A 24074-nucleotide genomic window follows, 5' to 3' on the forward strand; every position below is an offset into this window, starting at 1 on the left:
GAGCCAGCGTCCTGTTTGTTTGCCTTGGTTCTTCCTCCCCGGGTGCACCGGCGTTTGTGCGCATTTGTGTGTGCGTTTGTGCAGGGGGAGGGGTGGCCAGCGCCCACGGAGCAGCCTTCGGTTGCCCAAAGGCAGTGGGTGGCTCTGCTGGCCCCGGGGCCGGGCGTCTCTGCAGATAAGGCATTAACAGTCCCTCCGCGGACGCACCCTGCAGATCTGCTGACGACTGGCTCCGTTCTGCCCAGGTGCGTGGGGCGAGGTGCCAAAGGTTCTCTATAAAGTGCCCGGCTCCCGGCCCACGGCCACTCGCCCTCCAGCTTCTGCCCTGCCTGCTGTGTGCGGAGCCGTCCAGCGACCACCATGGTGAGGCTCGTGCTGCCCAACCCCGGCCTGGACACCCGGATCCTGTCCCTGGCTGAGCTGGAGACCATCGAGCAGGAGGAGGCCAGCTCCCGGCCGAAGTGGGACAACAAGGCGCAGTACTTGCTCACCTGCGTGGGCTTCTGCGTGGGCCTCGGCAACGTGTGGCGCTTCCCCTACCTGTGTCAGAGTCACGGAGGAGGTAAGCTTGCCGGGCGGGGCCGGGGAAACACAGACACACGCAGAGGCCCTGGGCAGACGTCCTCCCCGGACCCTCGGCTCCCCAAGCACGGAGGGTGTGGGGGCAGCTGGGGCCCCCACGGGCCCCCGTGCCCGGTTCCTAGGCTGCTGGTGAGGAGATGGGCGTGGCCGGCACGGCCCCAGAACTTCGTGTGGGGCTCCAGGGAGGGCCCTGTGTTCCAGACTGGCAGTCCTGGAACGTTCTGGCCTGAGGGTGGGGCCGGGGGAAGGGTGCTTCTCCCGGTACAGCACCTCCTCGGAAGACGCGGGGCCGAGCCCTCCTGGGCATCACCTCTCGTCCCAGCCCCACAGGCAGACACCTGCCAGTGCAGGGAGCAGAGGAGGTAGCTGGGTTGGGGGCAGGTGACCCTAGAGGAGCAGAGTGGGTAGCTGGAGCCTGTGGACTCGGGCCTGGCTCTTGAGCCAGGTGCCCTCAGGCCTGGAGGCCGGGAGCCGCTGTGCCCACCCAACACACAAGCCTGACTGCTTCTCGTTCCTCTGGCTCCTGGGGCCCAGGTGGGCATGGCCGCTGCTGGCATGGAGGTGACATTTGTTTTCCCGTCCAGTGGCCCAGAGCATCTGAGAAGTGGCTCCCAGGCCTGGCAGGGTGCTGCACCTAGGACCCCACACTTGAGCTCAGCCTTGGGCTTGGCAAACCCCAAAGCTGCTGCCCTCATAAACCTGCTGCTTTCTCAGTAGAAGGTCCAGGTGGGCCAGGCACCCTCGGGAAACAGGCTTCCTGCTGCCCTGGGGCAGTTCACGGCGGGCCGTGAGGGTCTCAGCCTCCGTTTAGAGGAGCCCTCCCTCGGTGGGCCCTGTTCTTTCTCACCATGGAGAGCTGCTGTCCCTCACGTGGGCTTTGTGATGTGAAGGTTTTTAAAGAAAAACAGAAATGGGCTTTTCCTGAATCAGTTTCGCCTCCAGCATTGTCAAGGAGTTGATCACTGCCTTGCGGGGGGGCGGGCGCTTCATGAGCCTCTGGTCCAGCCTGCACTTTCCACTGGAGGCAGGGCAGGGGACCTCGGCCACTCCAATACTATAGTCCCTGACAGTCCCCAAGTCTCAGCTCACCAAAGCCTCAGGGACTTCCTGGCCACTGTCCTCGCCTCCTCCCTCAGGGCCCTATCCTGTGGGGAGGATCCCTGCGCTCACCCACACCCTGAGTTTGTTTAGCTTGGAGGAGAAACTGAGCCACAGGCACTGGGGACGGAGGGGCAGACACATGCCTCCTGGGAAGAGGAGGGGTTGGGACTGCCTGAGCCTGCCTGGGAAGTTATTTGTCTTTGCACAGAAGGGCAAGTTCTAAGATGCGGGCTTGGGTGGGAATCTGATGGGGCTCTCAGCACCTCAGATAGTCCCCGCTCTGACACCGAGAGACCAGCCGCTGTGCACGGTGGAGCCTGGGAGCGAGCAGCTTTCAAGCAGCAGGTGCTGGCGCTGCACCCTGGGCCATGCTGGGGTGGACAGGTGCGGGCAGGGGGCAGCGGGCTCCGGGCAGGCAGGCCCAGGTGAGGAGGTCCGAGCAGGGCTCTGGGATGTGCTGGGTCTCAGATGGTCCCACTCCTGGGGTGGATACCAGCAGGCCCTTCTCCCCAGACCCCAGACCCCAGACCCCAGACAAGCTGCCCCTGACCTGGCCCTTTGGCTGGGCCACCAGGTCACCAGCTAGACTCTGAGGACCACTGTCACCTGGGCCCCCATCAGCTGCGGCATCGCAGATGGCTCCACAGGGTTCTGGCAGTCCCCCCGGCCTGGAGGAACCCCGTGCCTTTTGGTCACGCTGTGGGGGCTGACCAGGACCCCACATACCAGACCACCAGCCTGAAAGAGCTGAAGCCCACATTGCAGCCAGAGGGACTCGGGCCAGGAGGGCAGGGCCCCGAGAATGGGAGACGGCTCTGCAGGCCACCGGGTTTCCCAGCAGGGCAACTGTCTCCTGGTGAATCTAATCTGGGCTGCAGCTCTGCCACGAGGGAGCTTTCAGGGAGGCAGCTGAAAGGACCTGGGGACACAGGGTCCCCTCCTCTGGCTCCTGGGGGCCTCATGGGCACCAAAACAGCAGAGCAGGCCACGTCCCTGGGAGACCGCACCCACAGACAGCGCACTCTCTCTCTGTGCATCTTAGTGAGGGCCCCAGCATGCATGCCGTGTCAGTGACACCAGATTTCCTAATTGATGCGGGTCATCGAGACCAAATTGAGGGGAAGCAGGCAGCTGGGTCCTCCTGGTTCCCTCTTGGAAGCCTCCTGAGTGTTTGGGATTGTCCTTCGAGGTTAAAAACCATTTACGTGTGCCTCCGAGTCTCCTGTGTCTTAACAGATTTTGCCCTCCTTGGAGAGCCTGTGCCAGGTGGGCAGGCTCAAGGGACCCTTTCCTGAGGAAGGGCATTTCCAAACTCAGCCGCCCCACTCACCTGAGCCACCTCAAGGGCGTGCTGCACCTAGGCGTTCTCACCTGGGAAATGGGTGTGATGGCGGAGCCCCCCGAGAGTGGTGTTGGGGGCAGGGGGCAGGTGTGCAGGAACAGCAACCGAAAGCCGTGAGGCATGGTCAGCCAGGGCTCACCCCGCTCACCCCCACCTGGGAGCACCACATCCCCACGGCGGGGCCCCACAGTGCTGGTGGCGCAGGCGGAGACGCATTCATGCCCACCTGTGTCTGTCCAGAAACCTCAGTTGCCCCGTGTGTCCCCATCAGTGGCTGCTGACAGAGCCCACCCCACAGCTGGCCCCTCAGGGGCTGCTCCCCAGCTCCTCTGCACGTGGCAGTGATGGTGCACGTGAGCGAGGTGGTGTGTGGGAGCCTGAGAAGCCGCCCCTTCAAGGACCATGCGGCCCCAGCACAGCTGTTTCCAGCTGTCTCTTCTTTGCTGCTCAACGCCTGGCCCCGGGGTCAGCTTTCCCCTTAGTCCATCTACAGCTAATTCTTAGCAAAAATCCATGCAGCATTTACTTGGTGCCACAAACACCATCTGCTGGAGAGAGAAAAAAGGGGAAGCTTAGTCCCTGCGTGAGAACTGCAGCTCCCTCCTCCCCCTCCCTCTCCTGGTTTCCCACTTTTTCAAGGACAGACAGGAGAAACTGTTTCTGTGCCGTGTCTCTTTCTCTCTGGGTGCTTTCCATTTAGCCATGTCCCCACCCCATTCTCTCGGTTACCTGCTTCCACCTGAGTGAGCCAACGTCTGCAGCACTGCAGAGAGGCCCGGTTTCCAGGGACCTTTGCAACCACGTCCAGGCACCCTGCACTGCCCCACCAGGCAGAGCCACGCGGTGTCCCCTGGGCGCTGGCCGCCCCTTTCCTTCTCTCCTTCCTCTGCACCTCACCCCACACTAGGAAGAAGTCGCTGCGTTTAAAAGATAAATATTCATATTCTGGTGGCTTTAATTGTCAAGAATGCTTGGCTTTCCTTGAGTTTCTTGGGGCAGGACAGCCTCCTTCATTGGGAGCAATGGAGGGCCTGGCTGCCTCCGGGCTGCATTTGGGGTGGAATGGGTGTGTGCCCCCCGACCGAGTCCTCTCTGTTCACTGCTCCATGCTGAGCCTGAGCCCCAGAGGTTGGGGATTTGAGGGTCTCCTGCCCCGAGGAACTTTCAGAAAGGAACGCCACCAGGAGCAAGGGCAACTACTGAGACTCTCAGAAGAGGGGACACCCTGATGGGGTTTTCAAGGATGAGTAGGGGTTTTCTCAATGGAGATGGAGCGATGGGAAGACCCGAGCATTTAGGGTTAGGGCATAGTGGAGGGAAGGGAGGGGGTGGAGGACACTGGGGATCATGCACTTGCTTTTTCCTGGTAGTTTTGTCTGGAAGAGTTTCAAATCAAGCTCTTGTGAAAAAAAATTGGAGGAGTGAATCTTTTCTTATTTTAACCTAATGAGCAGGCCCTGCTGGGGTCTTGGGTGTCCCTGCAGGTGAGCCTGCAGCCCCCACCCCCTCCCATAGGGACCCGCTGGTGAGCATCTCCTGCACCTGGCTACCATTCCCTTCTGCCTTTCATCTCACGATGAATCCAGCATCCCGCCAGCCCACCGTACACACCTGGCTCTGCTTCTGCCACCTGCAGCTCCTGCTTCTGAAGGAAGCTGTCCCTGGAACCCCAGCTCAGAGAGAGGGGCCTGTGTGGGGATAGAGGCCCTGGGCTCCAGAGGGCCCTGTTCCACTCAACAGGCAGGCACCAAGTGGACACAGAGGGAGGAGAGAGAAAAGGCTCGGTGTTAAAGTGGGAGACGGAGGAGTGAGAAAGGCTGGCAGGGGCCAAGTGAGGAAGTCACAGCCTCCAGTACCCAGCTCCTCCCTCTCGCCTCTACGCCTCCCTCCCTCCTTCTCTCTCTTTCTCTGTCTCTCTCCATCACCCTGTCTCTATTTCTCTCCTCTGTCTCTCTCTGTTTCTGTGTGTGTGTCTCCATCTCCCTCTCTGTGACTGTGTCTCTGTGTGTGTCTCTGTCTCTCTCCCTGCTTCCCTCTCTGTCTCTGTCTCTCTGTGTCACTGTCTCTGTGTGTGTCTGTCTCTCACACACGTGCAGTGCCATCCCCTGAGGACGGTAGTTTGGGGTCTGACATGGCCCTGCTAGCTGGAGAGACAGTGGCTGGGTCGGGGAAGGGAGGCAATGGGGATGGACTGGAGGGAGCTCAGGGTTTAAGAGATTCGGTGGGAGAAGAACAAATGGAACAAGTGTGTGGGAAGGAGGGTGAGGGTGCCCGGCCTGGGGGGTGGGAGGATGATGGGGGCTTGGCTCTGCCGGTGGGGAGGATGCAGGCAGGTGGGTCACGCATCCCTCCTGAGAGGCCCCAGGCACATGCAGCGTGAGGAGGGGCTGTCGCTGGGACCCCAGTGTCATGTGAGCATCCCCGCAGCCCTCCCTCTCAGGGTCAGTCACCACGGGACAGAAAGGTGGCCCCCAGGAGACAGGACCCAGGTCGGGATCAGGCTCACTGGGGTTTGGGACCTGCACACCCCCACGCCCTTCAGCCACAGCTGTGTTTGGAATTCTTGCGCTGTTGCAGCTGCTGACCTCGGTCCCAACGGCTGTCGGCTTCGCTGTGCTCCCCCCGGCTGCAGCGTGGCCCTTCCGTCCAGCCTGGGGCAGGTGCGACGGGAGCTGCTTCCGCGTCCCCATAGCAGGGTGCTCGGGTTCAGGTAGGAGACGCACTGCGCGGTGTCAGGCCAGCCTCGGATGCCGGGCCCCACGCCTGCACTCATCTCTGCTGTTCCCTGACCCTCGTCCTTCTCCACCTTTGAGCGAAGGACCCACCGGTGTCCACACTGCCCTGGCTGGATGGGAGCCCTGCCAAGGCTGTGTCCCTCCTCGCCCTCTGCTGAGCACCTTGGGCACCGTCATGATGCCCAGGAGTGGCTGCAGCTCATCCTGTGTGTAGCCTTGGGGCTTTGTGGCTGAGCTGGGAGGCTGTACGTCCACCCGCAGAGGGAGCGGCCAGGGCAGCCCGCTTGGCTGGGCGAGTGGAGTTCATGGGCCCAGCCAGGCCCCTTCTCTGGATGCTGGCTGCTGCTGAGCTCTGAGAGGAAGCTGACCTATGCTTTTCGGCTTTGGTTTTTTAAAAGAGACAGAATTTAAAGATGTGAGGAAATGTGAGTGTGAAATCCTTCTAAGCATCTGCGATTTTTCCTGAATCTCTTCCCCCGGTCCCAGGCTGACTCTGAGCCTCTGCGCCTGATGATCACGGGAGCCACGCGACTTCCTCTCAGGATCAGCACATCCTATCTTTTATCTATTTCAAACCAATTTTCAAACAAACAACTCTCCAGTCAGTTGAAACACTAAAAGTGGCCCTCGGTTTAGACCATGAGTGAATAACCTGTCTCCTGGCTGTCAGCGCCTGGCCAGTCCCACTTCCCTGCTACGTTTCTAGCCCAGACTGAATGACTACAATTTCACAAAGATTAAGTAGCATCATATTTCAAAGGTGATCTTACACTGTTCCACATTAGAGAATTAGCCCCAGAATGATGGCTGAAGGTGTCCTTTTAGGGCAAAGAGGTAGCAGTGCAGAGGTGGGTAGATCCCCCATAAGACAAAACTGTTGTCACACCAGAAGCAGAAGTGTCCCAACATGGTTCTCCTTTTTGCAATTTTTTATTGTTATTGAATACATATATGTAAAATTTTCCATTTTAATCATTTTTACACGTACAATTCAGTGGTATTAAAGACATCCACAATGCCATGTAACTAGCACCTGGGCTCAGGTCCATCTTTAGAACTCTGTCTGAAGAACCAAAACGGTCCCCATTAAACCCTAACTCCCCACTGAGGCCACGCACGATTGCCAGGAAACAGCCTCTCCCCACAGGCCTGCCAAATCCACAGAACGTTCATTAAGCCAATGAAGGACGCGGCAGGTGCAGCTGGCATAGGTGGGGCAGAGGTGGGCACGCTGCTGTTGGAAGCCCCTGACTGGACAGGCAAAAGCAGCTCCTCTGTGGGACTCCTGGACTGCCAGGGGGTGGGTGCGGAGGTCGATTCCCAGGCAGTGGCTGTGGTGGCATGTTGGTCAGAGCGCATGGGGCATGGACCACACCTCCCTTAACGACCACAACGTCCCGAGGTCCCATAGGCGACCTCAGCCTGTGTGATGGTCAGGAAAGTCCAGCTGCCCAGCAGTGCTTCTAGAACGTGGAGTCAGCTCTGGCCCTGATCCCATGGACTGGCTGCTCCATCTCAGCTCTGTTCCCACGTGGTGGGCCGGCCACAGGGGCTGCAAGGCTTGCGGTGAATGCCTGCTCCCGAGGGAGGCCTTCCTGCTCTCCTGGGAACCGCTCTCAGGTGTGGCGGACTCCTCCCATTGCAGGAGCCTTCATGATCCCGTTCCTCATCCTGCTGGTCCTGGAGGGCATCCCCCTGCTGCACCTGGAGTTTGCCATTGGGCAGCGGCTGCGGCAGGGCAGCCTGGGAGTGTGGAGCTCCATCCACCCGGCCCTGAAGGGCGTAGGTGAGTGCCTCGGAGCCACTCCACCTGGGCCCAGGGGTCACCTCTGCCCCGCAGAGCCGTTCTACCTGGGCCCAGGGTTCGCCTTGCTGGCCTCGGCGCCCCTGCTCCGCCTTCCCTGTCTGTTTCTGGCACAACAAAGGTCCCAGCTTCATCTCCTCCTGGAGGCCTTTGGAAACTCCAGGCCACTCCTGGTCACCAGGAGCCAGACAGGCCAGCAGAGGCCGCCCGAGTCCCTGGCAGCCCAGGGCCCAGGAGGGTCCAGACGCTGGACAGCAGAGTGACCCCTCAAACCCTGCCCACAGCAGCGCTCAGCGAGAGCCCCGGGCCCAGGAGGGGGCGCCAGTGTCCTGTGTCCACTCCCGCACACCTAGTGAGGAGGTCCCCAGCACTGACCCCCCCAGACATAGTCACACATTTATAAGCTCTGGGGCCCAAGAGCAGACCCAGTGCAGCCTCACCAAGAGGACACGGCTCATTAACGCCTCAGAATATGGACAAACGGTGAAAGACGGAGGAGGAAAGGGCAGGGTCCACTCCAGAGAGGGGTCTGAGTCCAGGAAGCACCTGCCCTTCGGAAGCCTGCAGACCTGGAGCAGAGCCCACACCCTCATCCCGGCCTCTCCCTGAGTCTCCAAGGCCTCCCTCCAGGCCCAGGGCAGTGCCCACGCCCTCTCGCTGAGTCTCTAAGACCTCCCTCCTCCCTCTCTCTTCCTCTCTCTGTCTCTCCCTCTCTCTTCCTCTCTCTCTGTCTCTGTCACTCTCTCTTTCCCCTCCTATTCTCTCCCTTCCCCACTCTCTCTCTTCCTTCCCCCCTCTCTCTCTCCCTCTCTCAGTCTGTCTTTTTTTCTTTCCCCCTCCTATTCTCTCTGTCTCTTTCCCCTTCTCTCTCTTCCCCTATCTCTGTCTCTCCCTCTGTCTCTCTTCCCCATCTCACACTCATATATTCACAACACATTTGGTGAAACTTCAATAAAGCATGTACTACATAGCACACTTTTCATCCTGCCTAGCTGTCCCCAAATAATTGAGAACATTCCCCTCTGCAGTTTCTGTTGTCTCCCCTCTCATGAGTCCTCCACAGGGAAGGCTTTCCTGAAGCCCACCCACCTGTCCTGGGCCACGGGGGCTTCCCAGTTTGGGACAGGGCCAAGTGGGCAGTCCCCCAGCCTGTAAGCAGCAACCAGGCTACTGGTACCTCAAAAGTTCTCTGCCAAGGCCGTGGTCTGGATGCACCTGCTGGAGGTTGCATTGGGCAGGTGAGACCCATGCCTGGGGCAAGCCAGGCAGGCGTGTGCAGGGCAGGCGTGAGCCAGGAACCAGGAAGGTGTGTACAGGCTGCACCACGGCATCAGCTGCATGGTCCCGGCCTGCACTGGGTCTGCCCCTCAGATTCTGGAGTAGCCCATCCCGGCCACACCCTGTACCAGCCCTGGGACCTCCTGCTCAGAGTGGGGACGGGCGGCCAGTGGAGGGTGTGCCTCGGCCCCAAGCCTCAGCAGCAGCCTCCCTGCAGGCCTGACCTCCATGCTTGTGTCCTTCGTGGTGGGACTGTACTACAACACCATCATCTCCTGGATCATGTGGTACTTATTCAACTCCTTCCAGGAGCCTCTGCCCTGGAGCGAGTGCCCGCTCAACGAGAACCAGACAGGTGAGTCCTTGCAAACAGCCCCGTCCGTCTCACCTGTGGGGCTGTCGCGCCTCTCATAGCAGGCACATGGCCTCACGAAACTCGGGTCAGGCGTGGCAGAAACCAGAGCCCCAAGGCAACAGGGTGTCAAAAAATGACAGCACAAGAGAAAAGGCCTTAAAAGTGGTGGCTCTTGTGTCGGGGGTGTGGTGGAGGATGAGGCCCTTGGGAGGAAAGCATGGGAGCCCGGCAGGGCTGTGCCTGCTCTGAGGACCCCCGGTCACCAGCCTGGAGCCCAGGGCTGCTGGGAGGCTTCTCCCTATTCTCCAGGAAGGCATGTGGTGTCAGGACTGCCGCCTCCTGCCCCATGCATCCCTGCGTTGCTCCGCACAGGTGGGTCTGTCCTGCCCATGTGGGCCCCGCATTGTCCTCCCACCCCGGCCCTTCCAGAACCCTCTTGCCCAGGGAGGGAGCGTAGGGGGCAGACCCTCTACGTGTGACATGTAGTCAGCTCACGGCTATTCACACGTGGCCCTGGGGCCTGACCGGCTTGGTCACCACTGGCTTCTGGTCCAACCAGCACAACGGGGCCAGTGGGGCTTCCCTGCATGCTACTGCCCTGTCGAGGCCGGCAAGATGGCCCCTGGGGTTGGAATAAGACAGATCCTCCCACGATACTTGCAACCCTCACTGCACGCTGGGACTGTCGGGGCCCTTTCCTGCCTCTGGGGGTGTGGGGTCCTCTGGAATTAGACCACTTCCCCGTTAGAAGGGTCTCAGGGTGGTTCCACAAGCCCAGAGAGGCCCACAGTGGTGAGAGTGTGTGGAGTGGGCAGTTGCAGGCGAGGGCCCCAGCCTGGCAGCGCAAACACTCTGAGGTCGCCAGACTTGCACAGGGAAGAGGGAGCAGCGTGAGGCCCAGGGTGCACCTGACTGTTGGGGCTGGAGCCTTCTAACCAGTGCACCTGTGTAGGCATGTGTGCTCATGTGCTTACAAAGGTGTGCGCATGTGTGGGGTGTGCAGGTGTGTGTACCAGACGTGTATGCAAGGGTGCAGCTGTGCATGTGTGCTGTGTGTGTGTGCGTGCATGTGTGTGCTATGTGTGCATGCATGTGTGTGCACGTGAGCATGTGTGCTGTGTGCATGTGCATGTGTGGGGTGTAGAGGTACAGGTACCTGATGTGCACGCGAGGGTACAGTCACGCTTGTGTGCTGTGTGTGTACATGCATGTGTGTGCATGTGAGCACGTGTGCCTTGTGCATGTGTGTGCTGTGTGTGTCCATGTGCATGTGTGGGGTGTGCAGGTGCATGGACCAGATGTGCATGCGAGGGTGCAGCTGTGCATGTGTGCTGTGTGCGTGCGTGCACGTGAGCATGTGTGCCTGTGTTCATGTGCACGTGTGGGCGTGTCACTGGTGTCAAGGCCTCTGGAGCGTGGCTGGCATTTCTTCCAGCTCAAGGCCTTCCATTTTCCTGCCTTGGGGGACCCGTACCCTGAGGTGTGTGAATGGCCCTCTCCCCAGGGTATGTGGATGAGTGTGCCAGGAGCTCCCCTGTGGACTACTTCTGGTACCGAGAGACGCTCAACATCTCCACGTCCATCAGCGACTCGGGCTCCATCCAGTGGAGGATGCTGCTGTGCCTGGCCTGTGCATGGAGCGTCCTGTACATGTGCACCATCCGCGGCATCGAGACCACCGGGAAGGTACTGCATGGGCCGGGCCAGGCTGCAGAGGGCGGGTGCGGGCAGCCCTGCCTCTGGCCGGCTGCACTGTAAAACCCAGCTCTGGGGGTCCCGGGCTCCGCCTTTCCCCAGACCCCACCAAGAGAGCTGCCTTTGCCCTTAGGCTCACTGGCCTGGGCAGGAGGGGCCCTGCCTGACCCAGGTTTCCTGAAATGACCAGACTTGGGGCCCCAGGAACTTGGCGTTGGCCCACACGACACTTAGCGTTATGTAGGAGTAATAGAAACTACCAGAAAGAGTTAGACGATGATGATGACGATGATGATGATGATGATGATGATGATGATAAAACAGGAAGGTGGAAATGGAAGAGTGAGGCTTGATCTTCCCCTACATGGGAATCTTTGGTACAAGGTCCAGAGCGGCCAGCCCTTTCTTCTGGTGGGCTGGCAGCCTGTGAGGCCCTGCCCCACTCCCCACTCGTCCCACATGCCCCAGCCCCCGCAAGCCCGGCCCCCCTCCGCACCATCCCACATACCCGGCCCCCCGCAGGCCCTGCCTCCCATCCCCACCCGTCCCACATGCCCGGCCCGCCGTCGTCCTGGGCCCCCTTCCCCAGATGCCCCAACCCCCGTAGGCCCGGCCCCCCTCCGCACCGTCCCACATACCCTGACTCTGCAGGCCTGGACCCCATCCCCATCCATTCCACATGCTCCGCCCCCTGCAGGCCCCGCCCCCACAGCCCCTGCCCCCATCCCCACCCCTCCCATGTGCCCTGTCCCCTCAACAGGCCTGGCCCCCTCCCAATCCTTCCAGCATGCCTCGCCCCCCAGAGGCCCAGCCCCCATTCCCCATATACCCCACCCCCACGTGCCCCTCCCCTCATGCCCGGCCTCCCCTCCCCGCCCATCCCACATGTCCCGCCCCCGCAGGTCGTGTACATCACCTCCACGCTGCCCTATGTTGTCCTGACTATCTTCCTTATCCGAGGCCTGACGCTGAAGGGCGCCACAAAAGGCATCGTCTACCTCTTCACGCCCAACGTGAGTCCCCGAGGCTGCCCTGGGCCCCCCCAGCCTCAATACCAGCTCTCATCCACGGGGACAGGCAGCCTGCTGCTCGACCAGTCCCAGGCCTGAGGAGGTCCACAGGGCCAGCAAGGGCAAGGCCTGTCCCTGGGGCCCGGGGCAGCTTCTGGGAGGGTGGCTTTGCCCCTGTGAGCCGATGGAGCCCCCACAGGGAAGGCATAGCTGCCACCCCAGGGGGCTGTGGCCTGTCCTGACCACTCCGATAGCCTCAACCCTCCCCAGCCTCCCTGGAGCACACCCTCCCAGGTCCCCATGGCCCCATTTGCACCGCGAGTGGCTGAGGGTCTCCATGTGGCGCAGGTCACAGAGCTGGCCAACCCGGTCACCTGGCTGGACGCGGGCGCACAGGTCTTCTTCTCCTTCTCCCTGGCCTTCGGGGGCCTCATCTCCTTCTCCAGCTACAACTCTGTGCAGTGAGTGTGGGCGTGGCGGGCCTCAGTTGCCCTCTCAGTCCTAGGGGGTTCTTGCTGGGAGGATAAAAGACAAGGTGGAGAGTGCTCTGTGGCTGTGTGGCCGGGGCCTTGCTGCCCGGATGGGCCTGTTCCCTCCTGCTCAGGGTCCATGCGAGCTGAGTCTAGAGTGCAGCGTGTGGAGGAGGGACAGGTCTCCCTGCGAGGAGGGCCAGGAGCTGGGCGCCTGCAGCTTTCCCCACACCCGTCCCTCCACGAGCCTGGTGCAGACCCCTCCTGTGCTCTCCCCAGTTCCCTGCTCCACACCCACGTCGCTCCCAGCCCACCCCTGGGCATCCCAGGCCCCCAGACATGTGGCGCCCCCTACACCCTCCACGTCTCTGACCAAGGTCTGATCCTTCCACTGTCCCTTCCCCACGTACCCACTGTGCTTCCCAGTGCCCCTGGGAAGGGTGCATACCCTGGAGTCCCCAGCAGCGTGTGGGAGGAGCACAGCTGGTATCAGTTAATTTCCACTCACATTTATGAAGCACCTACTGTGTGCCCGACCTGGTGCATCAGGACCTGCCCTCAGTGACCTGTGGCTCTGCAGGTTGACAAACAAGTGCAGAAATTGTCCTCTGTGTGGTGACCAGAATTTCAGAGCAGAAGGGGCTGGGGGTGAGGGAGGACTCCTAGGGGTCAGGGTGGCCCTCCAGGCTGGGAAGGTGCAATTGGAGTCAGACACAGGGGAACCTCAGTGCAAGGGAGCAGGGCCTGGGTAGGGAGGGTGGGGCCTAGACTGGAACAGGGGTCTGGGTAGGGAGGGTGGGCCCTGGGTGTGAGGGGCGGGGCTGGGCAGGGAGGGCATAGCTGGGGCGTGGCTGGGGTTTGACAGGTGTAGAGCCCAGGCAGGGAGGGCTGGGGTGCAGAGGGAGATGCACTTGGAGGCACCTGCAGGATGGGGTTGGGGGCAGAGAGGGTGTTGGAGGGACAGAAAGGACCCTGGAGTCATTGTGCGAGCACTGGGCGGAGCAGTGAAGCCCCACGCAGGCCTCAGGAGCTCCCCTGGGTGCTGAGGGCAGGTGCTAGGAGGACCCCTGGGCACTGCAGGCAGCTGGGGCAGGGCCGAGGCAGGATTGAGGACTCTGACTTTTTTGTGGAGTGGCTGAGGTGGAACTGAGGGTGAATTATTTTTATAACAGCTTTATTCAGATAACTCGTATACCACACAACTCCCCCATTTGGAGTGCCCAGTTCAATGGTCTTAAGTACATTCACAGAGTTGTGAAGCCAGCCGTCAGCACTGTCTAGTTCTAGAAAGTTCCAATCAGCAAAAGCTCCACATATGTGAGCAGCTGCTCCCCAGTGCCCTGTCCTCCTGCCCCGGGTGAGCACTGATGCACTCTCTGCCTCTGTGGCTGTGCCTGGTCCGGACATTTCCTGCCAATGGGGTGGCCACATTGCCACAGCCCCTATGTCTAATCCTTGCATGGGGCACAACACCCTCAAGGCTCATCCCATCACAGCTGGCGTCACAACGCCATTCCTGTTTAGGGCTGAGCAATATTTCATGGTGTGCGTGGGCTACGGTTTGTGCATCATCCATCCATGGACATTTTCCACGTTTTGGCTATCATGAGTCACGCTGACATGAGCCTGTGTGTACGCATTTCTGTGGATGCATGCTTTCGTTCTTCTGGGTGTGCACCTAAGAGTGGAGTTGCTGCATCACGTGGGCCTCTGTGTGCAGTCCTTCGAGGAGCTGTCAGGCTGTTTTCCACAGTGGCTGCACCACTCACGTTCCCACCAGCGTGTAGGAAGCTCCAGTTTCCCCATATCCTCACCAACACTTGTTATTGTCTGACTTTTGTTTCTGGCCATCCCAGCAGGGGTGTGGTGAGGTCTCACTGCAGTTTGATTGGCATTTCCCTGAGGATAACACATTCGGCTTTTGATGGAAGCATCTGGAGGGATGGTGTCAGCATCAACCGAAATGGGAAGGGTGGAGTGAGCTGGCTGGGTTGGGTCAGGGAGGTCGGGGCTTGAGTTCAAGACACGCTGAGCACAGGGTGCCTTTAGGAAATGGTGAGGACTCAGCTGCTGAGCAGCTGGACAGGACGCCTAGGGTGGGGGCTGAGGGAGAATGGATGTGATGTCTTTGGCCTGGAGCTGTCCCTAGAGGCTTGACGGAGGTTACCACAGGCACAAGACGGGGAGGGAAGAGACCTGAGCTCTATAACCAGAGTGGTCTGGGGAGTCAGGAGCAGTCTTAGCCCCGGGCAGCCCCTAAGCTGAGGCCAGGTCAGCAGGGGACCAGGCACTGCCCTAGGGCCACCTCTGCATCCCCTGAGCCTGCTCAGAGTGGGGCAGGGGATCCGACTGCCTCCCTGTGTCACTCAGTGGCTCAGCCTCTCACTCCTGGGGCTGGCACTCTGGGCGGGACGTGGATGCTGCCCTGTGCTGTGTCCTGACCCAGGACCTCATCGTCAGCTGCCATGACACTGGTCTCGTCTGCAGCAACAACTGCGAGAGGGACTCGGTGATCGTGTCCATCATCAACGGCTTCACATCAGTGTACGTGGCCATTGTAATCTACTCCATCATTGGGTTCCGTGCCACGCAGCGCTACGACGACTGCTTCAGCACGTGAGTGGCCGTACCGCCATCCTGGTGCCTTGGGCTGCGCCTGCAGGAAGCCTCCCAGCCTCCCTGGCCCCAGGTGCCCGTCAGCCTCTATCTGACCCACAGGAACATCCTGACCCTCATCAACGGGTTCGACCTGCCTGAAGGCAACGTGACCCAGGAGAACTTTGTGGAGATGCAGCGGCAGTGCAACGCCTCCAACCCCGCGGCCTACGCGCAGCTGGTGTTCCAGACCTGCGACATCAACTCCTTCCTCTCAGAGGTAGGTCGGTTCCGGAGCTCGAGGCAGGGAGAGGATACCCCTTGCTGGCACCTCAGAGTCCGGCCACCCCTGGGCCCCTGTCCTGTGGAGGACGCAGATGCTGAGCTTCAGCTGGGAGGCCCAGCTCCCACTGTCTGCTCTGCCTGGCATCCAGGGCTCTTCAGTCTGGGCACTGGTGTCTGCCAGGCCACGAGATTTCACTTCCGAGCCTCCTGTTACACTCAGAGGCACAGGCTCAGAGGCAGGAGCCGGGGAACACCATGGGCTGCCCCTCCATTCTCTCCCATCAAACACACAAAACACCCCCTGGGGCCATCTGTAATATGATGACTTCTATCAACATTGAAAGAGTTTTTGTAGCTGTTTTTGAACTCGTGAGGCCACTAGGACAGGTTTTATTTTGGACCGGCCGGCGAGGCTCAGCCACGCTGATACTGAGGATACTCCATGTAACGAGTGTTTTTGAATACTATTTCCATAGTTAACGAAGTTTAGATGCTGTTACAATTAAAGGTCGACATTTGCCGATTTTAATTATGCAGTGTTCTTTTGGGGAGCCACCCCATATTTTGCGGGCATGAGGCACTTCAGGGCCCAGTGCTGCTTCTCCAGTGGCCGCTGGGAGAAGAGCTGGGCAGAGCGAGCCCTTTCCGCACCAGCTGGAGCCAGGCAGAGGGCTCCGCCGCCTCTCCCGGCCCTGTTCCGCCAACTGTAGGAGGTCTCTAAGTGCAGGATGCGCAGGCAGGAGGGGCCCAACAGGGCCGTCTGGTCTAAATGTCTTTTTTATTTTATTTTTATTTATTTATTTTTTTTAATTTTTTTTGAGACAGAGTCTCGCTCCGTTGCCCAGGCTGGAGTGCAGTGGCGCGATCTCGGCTCACTGCAAGCTCCACCTCCTGGGTTCACGCCATTCTCCTGCCTCAGTCTCCCTACTAGCTGGGACTACAGGCGCCCACCACCATGCCCGGCTAATTTTTGTATTTTTAGTAGAGACGGGGTTTCACCATGTTGGCCAGGATGGTCTCGATCTCCTGACGTCATGATCCGCCTGCCTTGGCCTCTCAAAGTGCTGGGATTACAGGCGTGAGCCCCCGTGCCCGGCCTAAATGTCTTTTTTAAAAGCAACTTTGGTGATGTATAATTATGCACCATGAAATTCACCCATTTTCAGTGCCTTGCACAGCCACATGCAGCACCTCCGTCCGTGCCCTCAAGGTTTCCGTTTGCTGTTGCTCCTCAACCCTGGCAGACCCAGGCACCCCCTCTGCTGCTCTGCCCACCTGCCTTTTCTAGAAACGCCACAGAAAGAAACCCCGTGGTGCGTGATCTCATGGCAGGGTGCCCTTGGCAGTGCCATTCCGAGAAGCACCAGAGTTGCTTCAAGTCGGCGCCTCCATCCTGGCGCCTCCTCTCGCCTCCTCCCACCTCCTCCCGCCTCCTCCCACCTCCTCCCACCTCCCAACACGTCCCACCCTGCACTAAAGAGCAGCAGCATGCCTTGTATGCACCTGCTGCCGCCTCCTTCTGACAATTTCCTTTTAAACTCTTCAGAGTCCTCCACAAGCCATGTCCTGCTGTGTAAGGGGTTCCACTCTTGTCTCTGGAACTCACATAGATGTGTTAAGCGGCCGTGGAGGACCCTGTCTTCGAATGGGTCCTTGAGTCCTGCCATATCCAATCCCTGAGCCAGTTCCCTTCAGGGAGCCCCAAGGAGCTGGGCAGGTCCCTCAGCCTCATGGGTGGAGGTTTTTCTCCGGAGATTCCGCAGCTAGGACCGCTGATCACCAGGACCGTGATGGGCCGGGGCCTGGTTCTCGGTGATGGTCTGGAACCAGACACAGGAGCAGAAGGTCAGCCCTGGGGCCTCCGGGTGGCGGCGCCTTGGTGGTTCTTACCCGAGAGCCTGTCTGTGGGCACAGCCTGCTCTAACCCGGCCATCAGCCACCTGACTTTCGAGCACATCCAGGGCATGTGTTTATTAACAGGCGACTCGCGTAACACCTCGGATATGTGGCTCAGCCGCACTGGATCAGGGCTGTGCAGGCTGTGAGATCTCAGAAGCTCCCTGTGCTGGGAGATCCCGTCTGTGGGCGGAATGGGGCTCTGAGTGCCGCTTGATGATGGGATCCACGTGCTGGTCCTGATGCATAGTTCAGCTTTTGAAAATACACTTTGGGCCTAAAAAACAAGATCCAGCTATTTCATGACAGCTCAGACCTGCCCGCCCCATGCTGCGTGGCTTGGCGTGCACGAGACCTCGGGCAGGGAGGAGAGGGAGCCCATGGAGGGCACAGGCCCTGGTGACTGTGCATCATCCGTGCAGGGCGTGGAGGGCACAGGCCTGGCCTTCATCGTCTTCACCGAGGCCATCACCAAGATGCCGGTGTCCCCACTGTGGTCCGTGCTCTTCTTCATTATGCTCTTCTGCCTGGGGCTGTCATCTATGTTTGGGAACATGGAGGGCGTCGTTGTGCCCCTGCAGGACCTCAAAGTCATCCCCCCGAAGTGGCCCAAGGAGCTGCTCACAGGTACGTGTGCAGTCGGGAGGGGTCCCCATGGCAATGGTACCACCTGTGGGATGGCAGACCCCAGGTGTGTGAACAGCTCTGTCCCCAACCGTGTGTGCAGCCCCAGGGCGTGTGCGCAGCTCTGTCCCCCGCTATGCACTCAGCCCCCAGGTGTGTGAACAGCTCTGTCCCCTGACTGTTCAGCAGCCCCCGGGTGTGTGGGCAGCTCTGTCCTCGGCCATGCATGCAGCCCCCGGGTGTGTGAACAGCTCTGTCCCCCAGCCGTGTGTGCAGCCCCCGGGTGGGTGAACAGCTCTGTCTCCAGCCGTGTGTGCAGCCCCCGGGTATGTGGGCAGCTCTGTCCCCAGCCGTGTGTGCAGCCCCCTGGGTGTGTGAACAGCTCTGTCCCCAGCTGTGTGTGCAGCCCCTGGGTGTGTGAACAGCTCTGTCCCCAGCTGTGTGTGCAGCCCCTGGGTGTGTGGGCAACTCTGTCCCCGGCCGTGTGTGCAGCCCCTGGGTGTGTGGGCAACTCTGTCCCCGGCCGTGTGTGCAGCCCCTGGGTGTGTGGGCAACTCTGTCCCCGGCCATGTGTGCAGCCCCGGGTGTGTGAGCAGCTCTGTCCCCCAGCTGTTCATGCAGCCCCCAGGTGTGTGGGCAGCTCTGTCCCCCGGCTGTGTGTGCAGCCCCCGAGTGTGTGAACAGCTCTGTCCCCTGGCCTGCAGGCCTCATCTGCCTGGGGACATTCCTCATTGGCTTCATCTTCACGCTGAACTCCGGCCAGTACTGGCTCTCCCTGCTGGACAGCTATGCCGGCTCCATTCCCTTGCTCATCATCGCCTTCTGCGAGATGTTCTCTGTGGTCTACGTGTACGGTGTGGACAGGTAGGGGCCACGGTGGGGACAGGCGCCTCTAATGCAGAAAAGCCAGGTCACAGGGCATTCTTGTGAGGGAGGACCCAGGCCGTGTTCAGGGTATGGAGGGAGAATCTATGACTTGGGGCCTCGGCCGGCCACGGAGGCTGGTGTAGACCTGTCCTGGCGGGAGCAGAGGGCATCAGCAGGGCCCTGGCATGCCGATAATGGGAGCTTTGTGTTGCTGGAAGCCGGGAAGCCCGGTGGAGCCCAGACCTTGGCGGTGCCCACCCAGAGAGCCAGAGCTGCATGCTTGAGGCCACTGCAGGGCCCACGGCTGGGGATGCTCCTTGTGTGTGTGTGGGGGGGGGGGGCGGGGAGTGGGGAGTGCTTTATTTCCCTGATGCTCCAGGCCTTTTTAGGGCAGAGAGGCTCCAGCAGTGTGGTAGAGCCTCAGACAGGGACTCTTGGTTGGAGCCACCATAACTTTAGAAATAATCAGACAAAGCCGGGCACGGTGGCTGATGCCTGTCATCCCAGCACTTTTGGAGGCCAAGGTGGGCAAATCACTTGAAGTCAGCAGTTTGAGACCAGCCTGGCCAACGTGATAAAACCCCGTCTCTACTAATAATACAGAAACTAGCCAGGCATGGTGGTGCACGCCTGTAATCCCAGCTACTCGGGAGGCTGAGGCAGGAGAATCGCTTGAACCTGGGAGGTGTAGGCTGCAGTGAGGGAAGATCGCACCACTGCACTCCAGCCTGGGTGACAAAGCGAGTCTCCATCTCAAAAAAAAAAAAAAAAAAAAAAGAAGAGGAAGAAAAGAAATAATTGGACAGACTCAGTTAACATTGAGCAGGCACAGCCCTGCAGGCTCCTGGCTTGGGAAAACCCCAGCAGTGGGGTTTGCAGGACGCAAGGGCAGTAAGCCCTTGCCGGGTGTGAGGTGTATGCATAACCAAGTAAATGTGGAGCACGTGGGACCAGCTCCTCCTCACACGCTTCTGCGGGGACCACGGGTACCCACCTGGACACTGAAGGCCTGGGACCGGCTTGGGTGTAACCTTCTGCCTGCTCCATCCTGATTTCTGCAGACGATAAACTCTTGCGCAGAAGAGGGTTCAGTAGAGGATGGGAATTGAGCCGTAGGGTGTGGAAGGTGTGGGGTTTTCCGACTTCAGGGTGCTGCTAAGGAAGGAGAGGCTGGGGGTGTCTGGCGGTGCTCCCTCCTCCAACCCCTATTCTGCACTGGTGACCACCTCAGACGTGGGCGAGAGCGGGGCACCTCTGACCATGGGCAAGCTGTCGAGCACTGGCTGGTGGCATCGTAGGGCAGAGACAGCTGCTGGCCATGCCCACAGAGGGGTCTGCTTGAGAAGGCACCCACGGCCAGGAGGGAGGGATCGGGCCCTGGCGAGGGGAGGCCAGGCACCTCGCAGCACGCCATCTGTTAGGGTAGCAGAACGCACAGAAAGCTTGGCAAGTTGAAGCCGAGCTGGTAGCAGCAGTGACAGCTGTCTCTGGCCTTGGCAGGTTCAATAAGGACATTGAGTTCATGATCGGCCACAAGCCCAACATCTTCTGGCAAGTCACGTGGCGTGTGGTCAGCCCCCTGCTCATGCTGATCATCCTCGTCTTCTTCTTCGTGGTCCAGGTCAGTCAGGAGCTGACCTACAGCATCTGGAACCCTGGCTACGTAAGTACCCAGGCAGTCGCCTGGGGTGGGGAGAGGAATGGGGAAGGGGAAAGGAGGACACTCATCCACACACATGGCCCATGCACACACAATACACACACCCACATACAGGGGCACACACACTCACACTCAGGTGCAGTCCAGCCACCACCCCACGCACCTTGCTGGTTCCCGCCTCCCTGACACCAATGTGTCACGCCATCCCAGGAGGGAGGTGGGTGGGCTGGGAGTTGGGAGGTAGGGGAAAGGGGAAGCTGGAGGAGCCCCAGGCCACCCTGCCTACCCCACAGGACAGGAGGTGAGAGTCATGGGGTGAGGGGCCTTTGCCCCAAAGTGAACCCTGCTGGCTCCCGAGATGCCTACTCACCCATGGGGCTCTCTCCCCAGGAGGAATTTCCCAAATCCCAGAAGATCTCCCACCCGAACTGGGTGTATGCGGTGGTGGTGATTGTGGCTGGAGTGCCCTCCCTCACCATCCCCAGCTATGCCATCTACAAGCTTATCAGGAACTGCTGCCAGAAGCCAGGGGACCGTCAGGGGCTGGTGAGCACACTGTCCACAGCCTCCATGAACGGGGACCTGAAGTACTGAGAAGGCCCATCCCACGGCGTGCCACACACTGGTGTCAGGGAAGGAGGAACCAGCAAGACCTGTGGGGTGGGGGCCGGGCTGCACCTGCATGTGTGTGAGTGTGAGTGTATACTCATGTGTGTGAGTGTATGTATTATACATGCATGTGTCATGTGTGCAGATATTTATCATGTGTGCACGTACATGCATGGGCACTGTGTGAGTCTGCATGTGTGTGCACACATATACATGTGTGTGGGTGTGTGTATTGTATATGCATGTGCCACGTGTGCAGATGTGTGTCGTGTGTGTGCATGTACATGTATGGACATTGTGTGAGTGTACAAGTGTGCATGCATATACGTGTGTGCAATATTTGCTGCCCACGTGTGTGTGCATGTATATATGGACATACATGCCAGTGTTGTGTGTGGTGTGCATATGTGTGAACACACACGTGTATACATGCATGCATGTGTGCTTTTACAATGGGTGTCCACATGCACACGTGGATGTACACCTGTGAGTGTATATACATGCATGCAATTGTATGTGTGTTCTGTGTATGTGTGCTTGCATGTATATATGCACGTGTGTGCATGTATGCCTGTGTGACATGTGTATGTGAGCATGTGTACGTGTGTGTATACGTGTGTGTTGTATATATGTGTGTGTCTATACCTGTTTGTGTATATGTGCGTGACGTGTGCTCGTGTGTGTGCATATTCAGGCAGGTGTGCATTTGTGCGTGCCTGTGTGTGTGTATGTGCGCATATGGACACGTGTGGATATGTGTGCATACACGTCGATGGGATGCGTGCCTGCCACTCGGGGCCCAGCTGCCCTCTGTGTTTGTCCTTGCCACAGTCACGCGGGGCATGTGCAGAGGGGAGCAGACCACTGGGGAGGTGCTGCGCCCTGCACATGCCCAGGGGAAGCGGAAGCTGCAGCTGGGGTGGGGGGCAACACCTCCATGCTTCATCTCTGTGGATGGCAGGAGACAAAAGCACAGGTTACTGTCTTGGCTCCTGGGAGCGACTCTTGCTGCCCACCCCTACCCATCCCCTTCCCCTTGGTGTTGACCTTTGACCTGGGGGTTCCCAGGGCCCTGTAGCCCTCAACTGGGAGCAGCCTCTTGGAAGCTGGAGTGGGCAGTTGCTGGCGATTCTGAGAAAACTTGGCCGCATCCTCCGGGGCCCTGCCTCCAGTCGGCCCCTGCCGAGTCTCTGCGTTCTGGCCATCTCCCGGCTTAATGAATGCCAGCCATTTAATCATTGCTCCTGCCACCACAAATAGATGAGCAGTTAAATGAAACTCAACTTGGCATAATTCAAGGCAAATACCACTGTGCATTTTCTTAAGAGGACATGAGCTGTGTGAATTTTTAGCCAGCCTTTGGAAAAGATGGGTTACAGGGTAACTCAACCCTGGCTGCCATCCTTGGGCACTCTGTGTGTCCAGGGCACCTTGGAGACCATGCACCCCCAGAAGCCTCCAGCCCCTGCACCACTCCGTGAAGCCCAGCCTGGCGCCCGCCCTGCCCCTGTCACAGGATGGGCCCCTGTTGGGGTTCGACGTTCTATCTCAGCCAAAGGCAGTCGGCACTTGGGACATCTGCTTCAATGGACAGGTCACCTCTGCTTTGCACGGAAGAATCTGGACGCTTACATTAAACTGATGTTCTGAGAATTCCTACGTACAGGTCACCTCTGCTTTCCATGGAAGAATCTGGACGCTTACATTAAACTGATGTTCTGAGAATTCCTATGGACAGGTCACCTCTGCTTTCCATGGAAGATTCTGGATGCTTACATTAAACTGATGTTCTGAGAATTCCTACAGGCAGGACTGAAAGCCTGGTGTGTGCCAGTGTGATGTTCCACCCACAGAAACCTGGTCACAATCGTCCCTTCCAGCACCCCATCCGGCGGTGACTGCACACACTGAGTCCTCCTGCCAGCCTCTTCCACCCCTGCTGACTGTCACTGGGCCCTGAGATGTGCAAGACTCCACAGCAGCAGAGGTGGGGGGAAACATCACAGCCTCTGCCCCCGGCTGTGATGCCACCGAGGGGATCGCCTGCTGATGGCTTCAACAGGGTCTCACCTCATCTTTTCCAGCTCTTGGGCCCTTAATCGAGAAAATTCCCATCAGTGCCCCATTAATATGCTGCCCTGTGGCGTCTGCCCAGGAGGCCCTGTCAGGCATGCACAGGTGTGCATTGGTTTACCCTGGCATGCACAGGTGTGCACTGGTGTGCCCTGGCGTCCATTGGTGTACCCTGGTATGCCTGCCATAGGACCCTGGGCGGGAGCTCCCATCTCATCTACATCTCCTGATTCATGCGTTGTTTCATAGGTTTCAATGTCTCTGTAAATGTGGTAGAAATGCAGGCTTTATGGGCATAAAGTGTACGTTTCTAAATGAATCCCTTCTATTTAATATTCTCACCCTAAAAGTTACTGTTGTCCAGACGTAGAGGGATGAGTGAGCCAGTGACCTCAGAGGGGATGGTGGGGACGGCAGGTCCAGCTCCTGCCTCCTCCTGGGGGTCTGGCTTTGGGGGCTTGCTCTGAAGAGGCCATGGCCCAGGCCTGTGGCCTTGCGACGGGGACCAACCAGCTCTTCACATCTTCTTTCCTCACACTTCCTCTCACTCAAATAAGAACCTTCCAAAAATGTGTCCACCTGGGCCCCTGCCCTGGGACTCATGGATTTGGAGTTGTGGCCTTGCGGTTGAGGGGTGCAGTGTCCAGTGGAATGGGGCAATTGTGGTCCTGGGGGCCCTTGGCCTGTCCCTGGCGGGAGCATCTGCAAGAAGGAGCCCCAGAGTCCAGGGAGCACTGTGCGGAGCTCCTTAGAGCTGAACTCACCCGGTGTCAGCTCGTCAACCCTCCACCCATGGACAGGGGTGCCCCGAGCACAGGAGAGGACTCAGCCCTCTGCCCCCACGCATGGTGGGTACCTGTCACCCTGTCCTGCCCAGTGGCCCGAGGGCAGCAGTGGGTGTGAGGGCAGCCCCCGGCCTCCCAAGAGCAGCTGAGAGGATCCCTGTGGGAATTTGGGCTTCGGGTGCATGCAATCTGATCTGAGTTGTTTCTGACAGTGACAGAGTGACAATCTACAAGTATCTCAACATCAAATGGTTAAATAAAACATAAGAAATTTAAAACAATTAAAATATGCCTCAGTCTTGGGAATC

General features: G+C 59.2%; 1 protein-coding gene across 1 annotated transcript; it reads left to right on the forward strand.

Annotated features, from left to right (window-relative positions):
* The first annotated feature begins 345 nt into the window (after positions 1-345).
* Positions 346-24023, forward strand: SLC6A19 (solute carrier family 6 member 19). The gene is made up of 12 exons (XM_054489557.2): positions 346-562; positions 7406-7546; positions 9060-9197; positions 10702-10883; positions 11795-11905; positions 12251-12363; positions 14860-14988; positions 15091-15247; positions 17571-17775; positions 18477-18636; positions 20140-20302; positions 20690-24023. Exons 1-12 carry the CDS (start codon positions 361-363, stop codon positions 20891-20893), a joined length of 1905 nt encoding a protein of 634 aa, XP_054345532.1. The 5' UTR covers positions 346-360; the 3' UTR covers positions 20894-24023.
* The last annotated feature ends 51 nt before the right edge of the window (positions 24024-24074 follow it).

The sequence above is a fragment of the Pongo pygmaeus genome, chromosome 4, assembly GCF_028885625.2.
Source record: "Pongo pygmaeus isolate AG05252 chromosome 4, NHGRI_mPonPyg2-v2.0_pri, whole genome shotgun sequence".
NCBI lineage: Eukaryota > Metazoa > Chordata > Mammalia > Primates > Hominidae > Pongo > Pongo pygmaeus.

What these genes read in the sequence shown, in the direction of transcription:
- SLC6A19 (XM_054489557.2), top strand. Translation starts at nt 361, where the DNA reads ATGGTGAGGCTCGTGCTGCCCAACCCCGGCCTGGACACCCGGATCCTG. An exon ending in GCCCAAGGAGCTGCTCACAG is followed by an intron (nt 17,776 to 18,476) that starts GTACGTGTGCAG and finishes CCTGGCCTGCAG; the next exon opens with GCCTCATCTGCCTGGGGACA. An exon ending in TACGTGTACGGTGTGGACAG is followed by an intron (nt 18,637 to 20,139) that starts GTAGGGGCCACG and finishes TGGCCTTGGCAG; the next exon opens with GTTCAATAAGGACATTGAGT.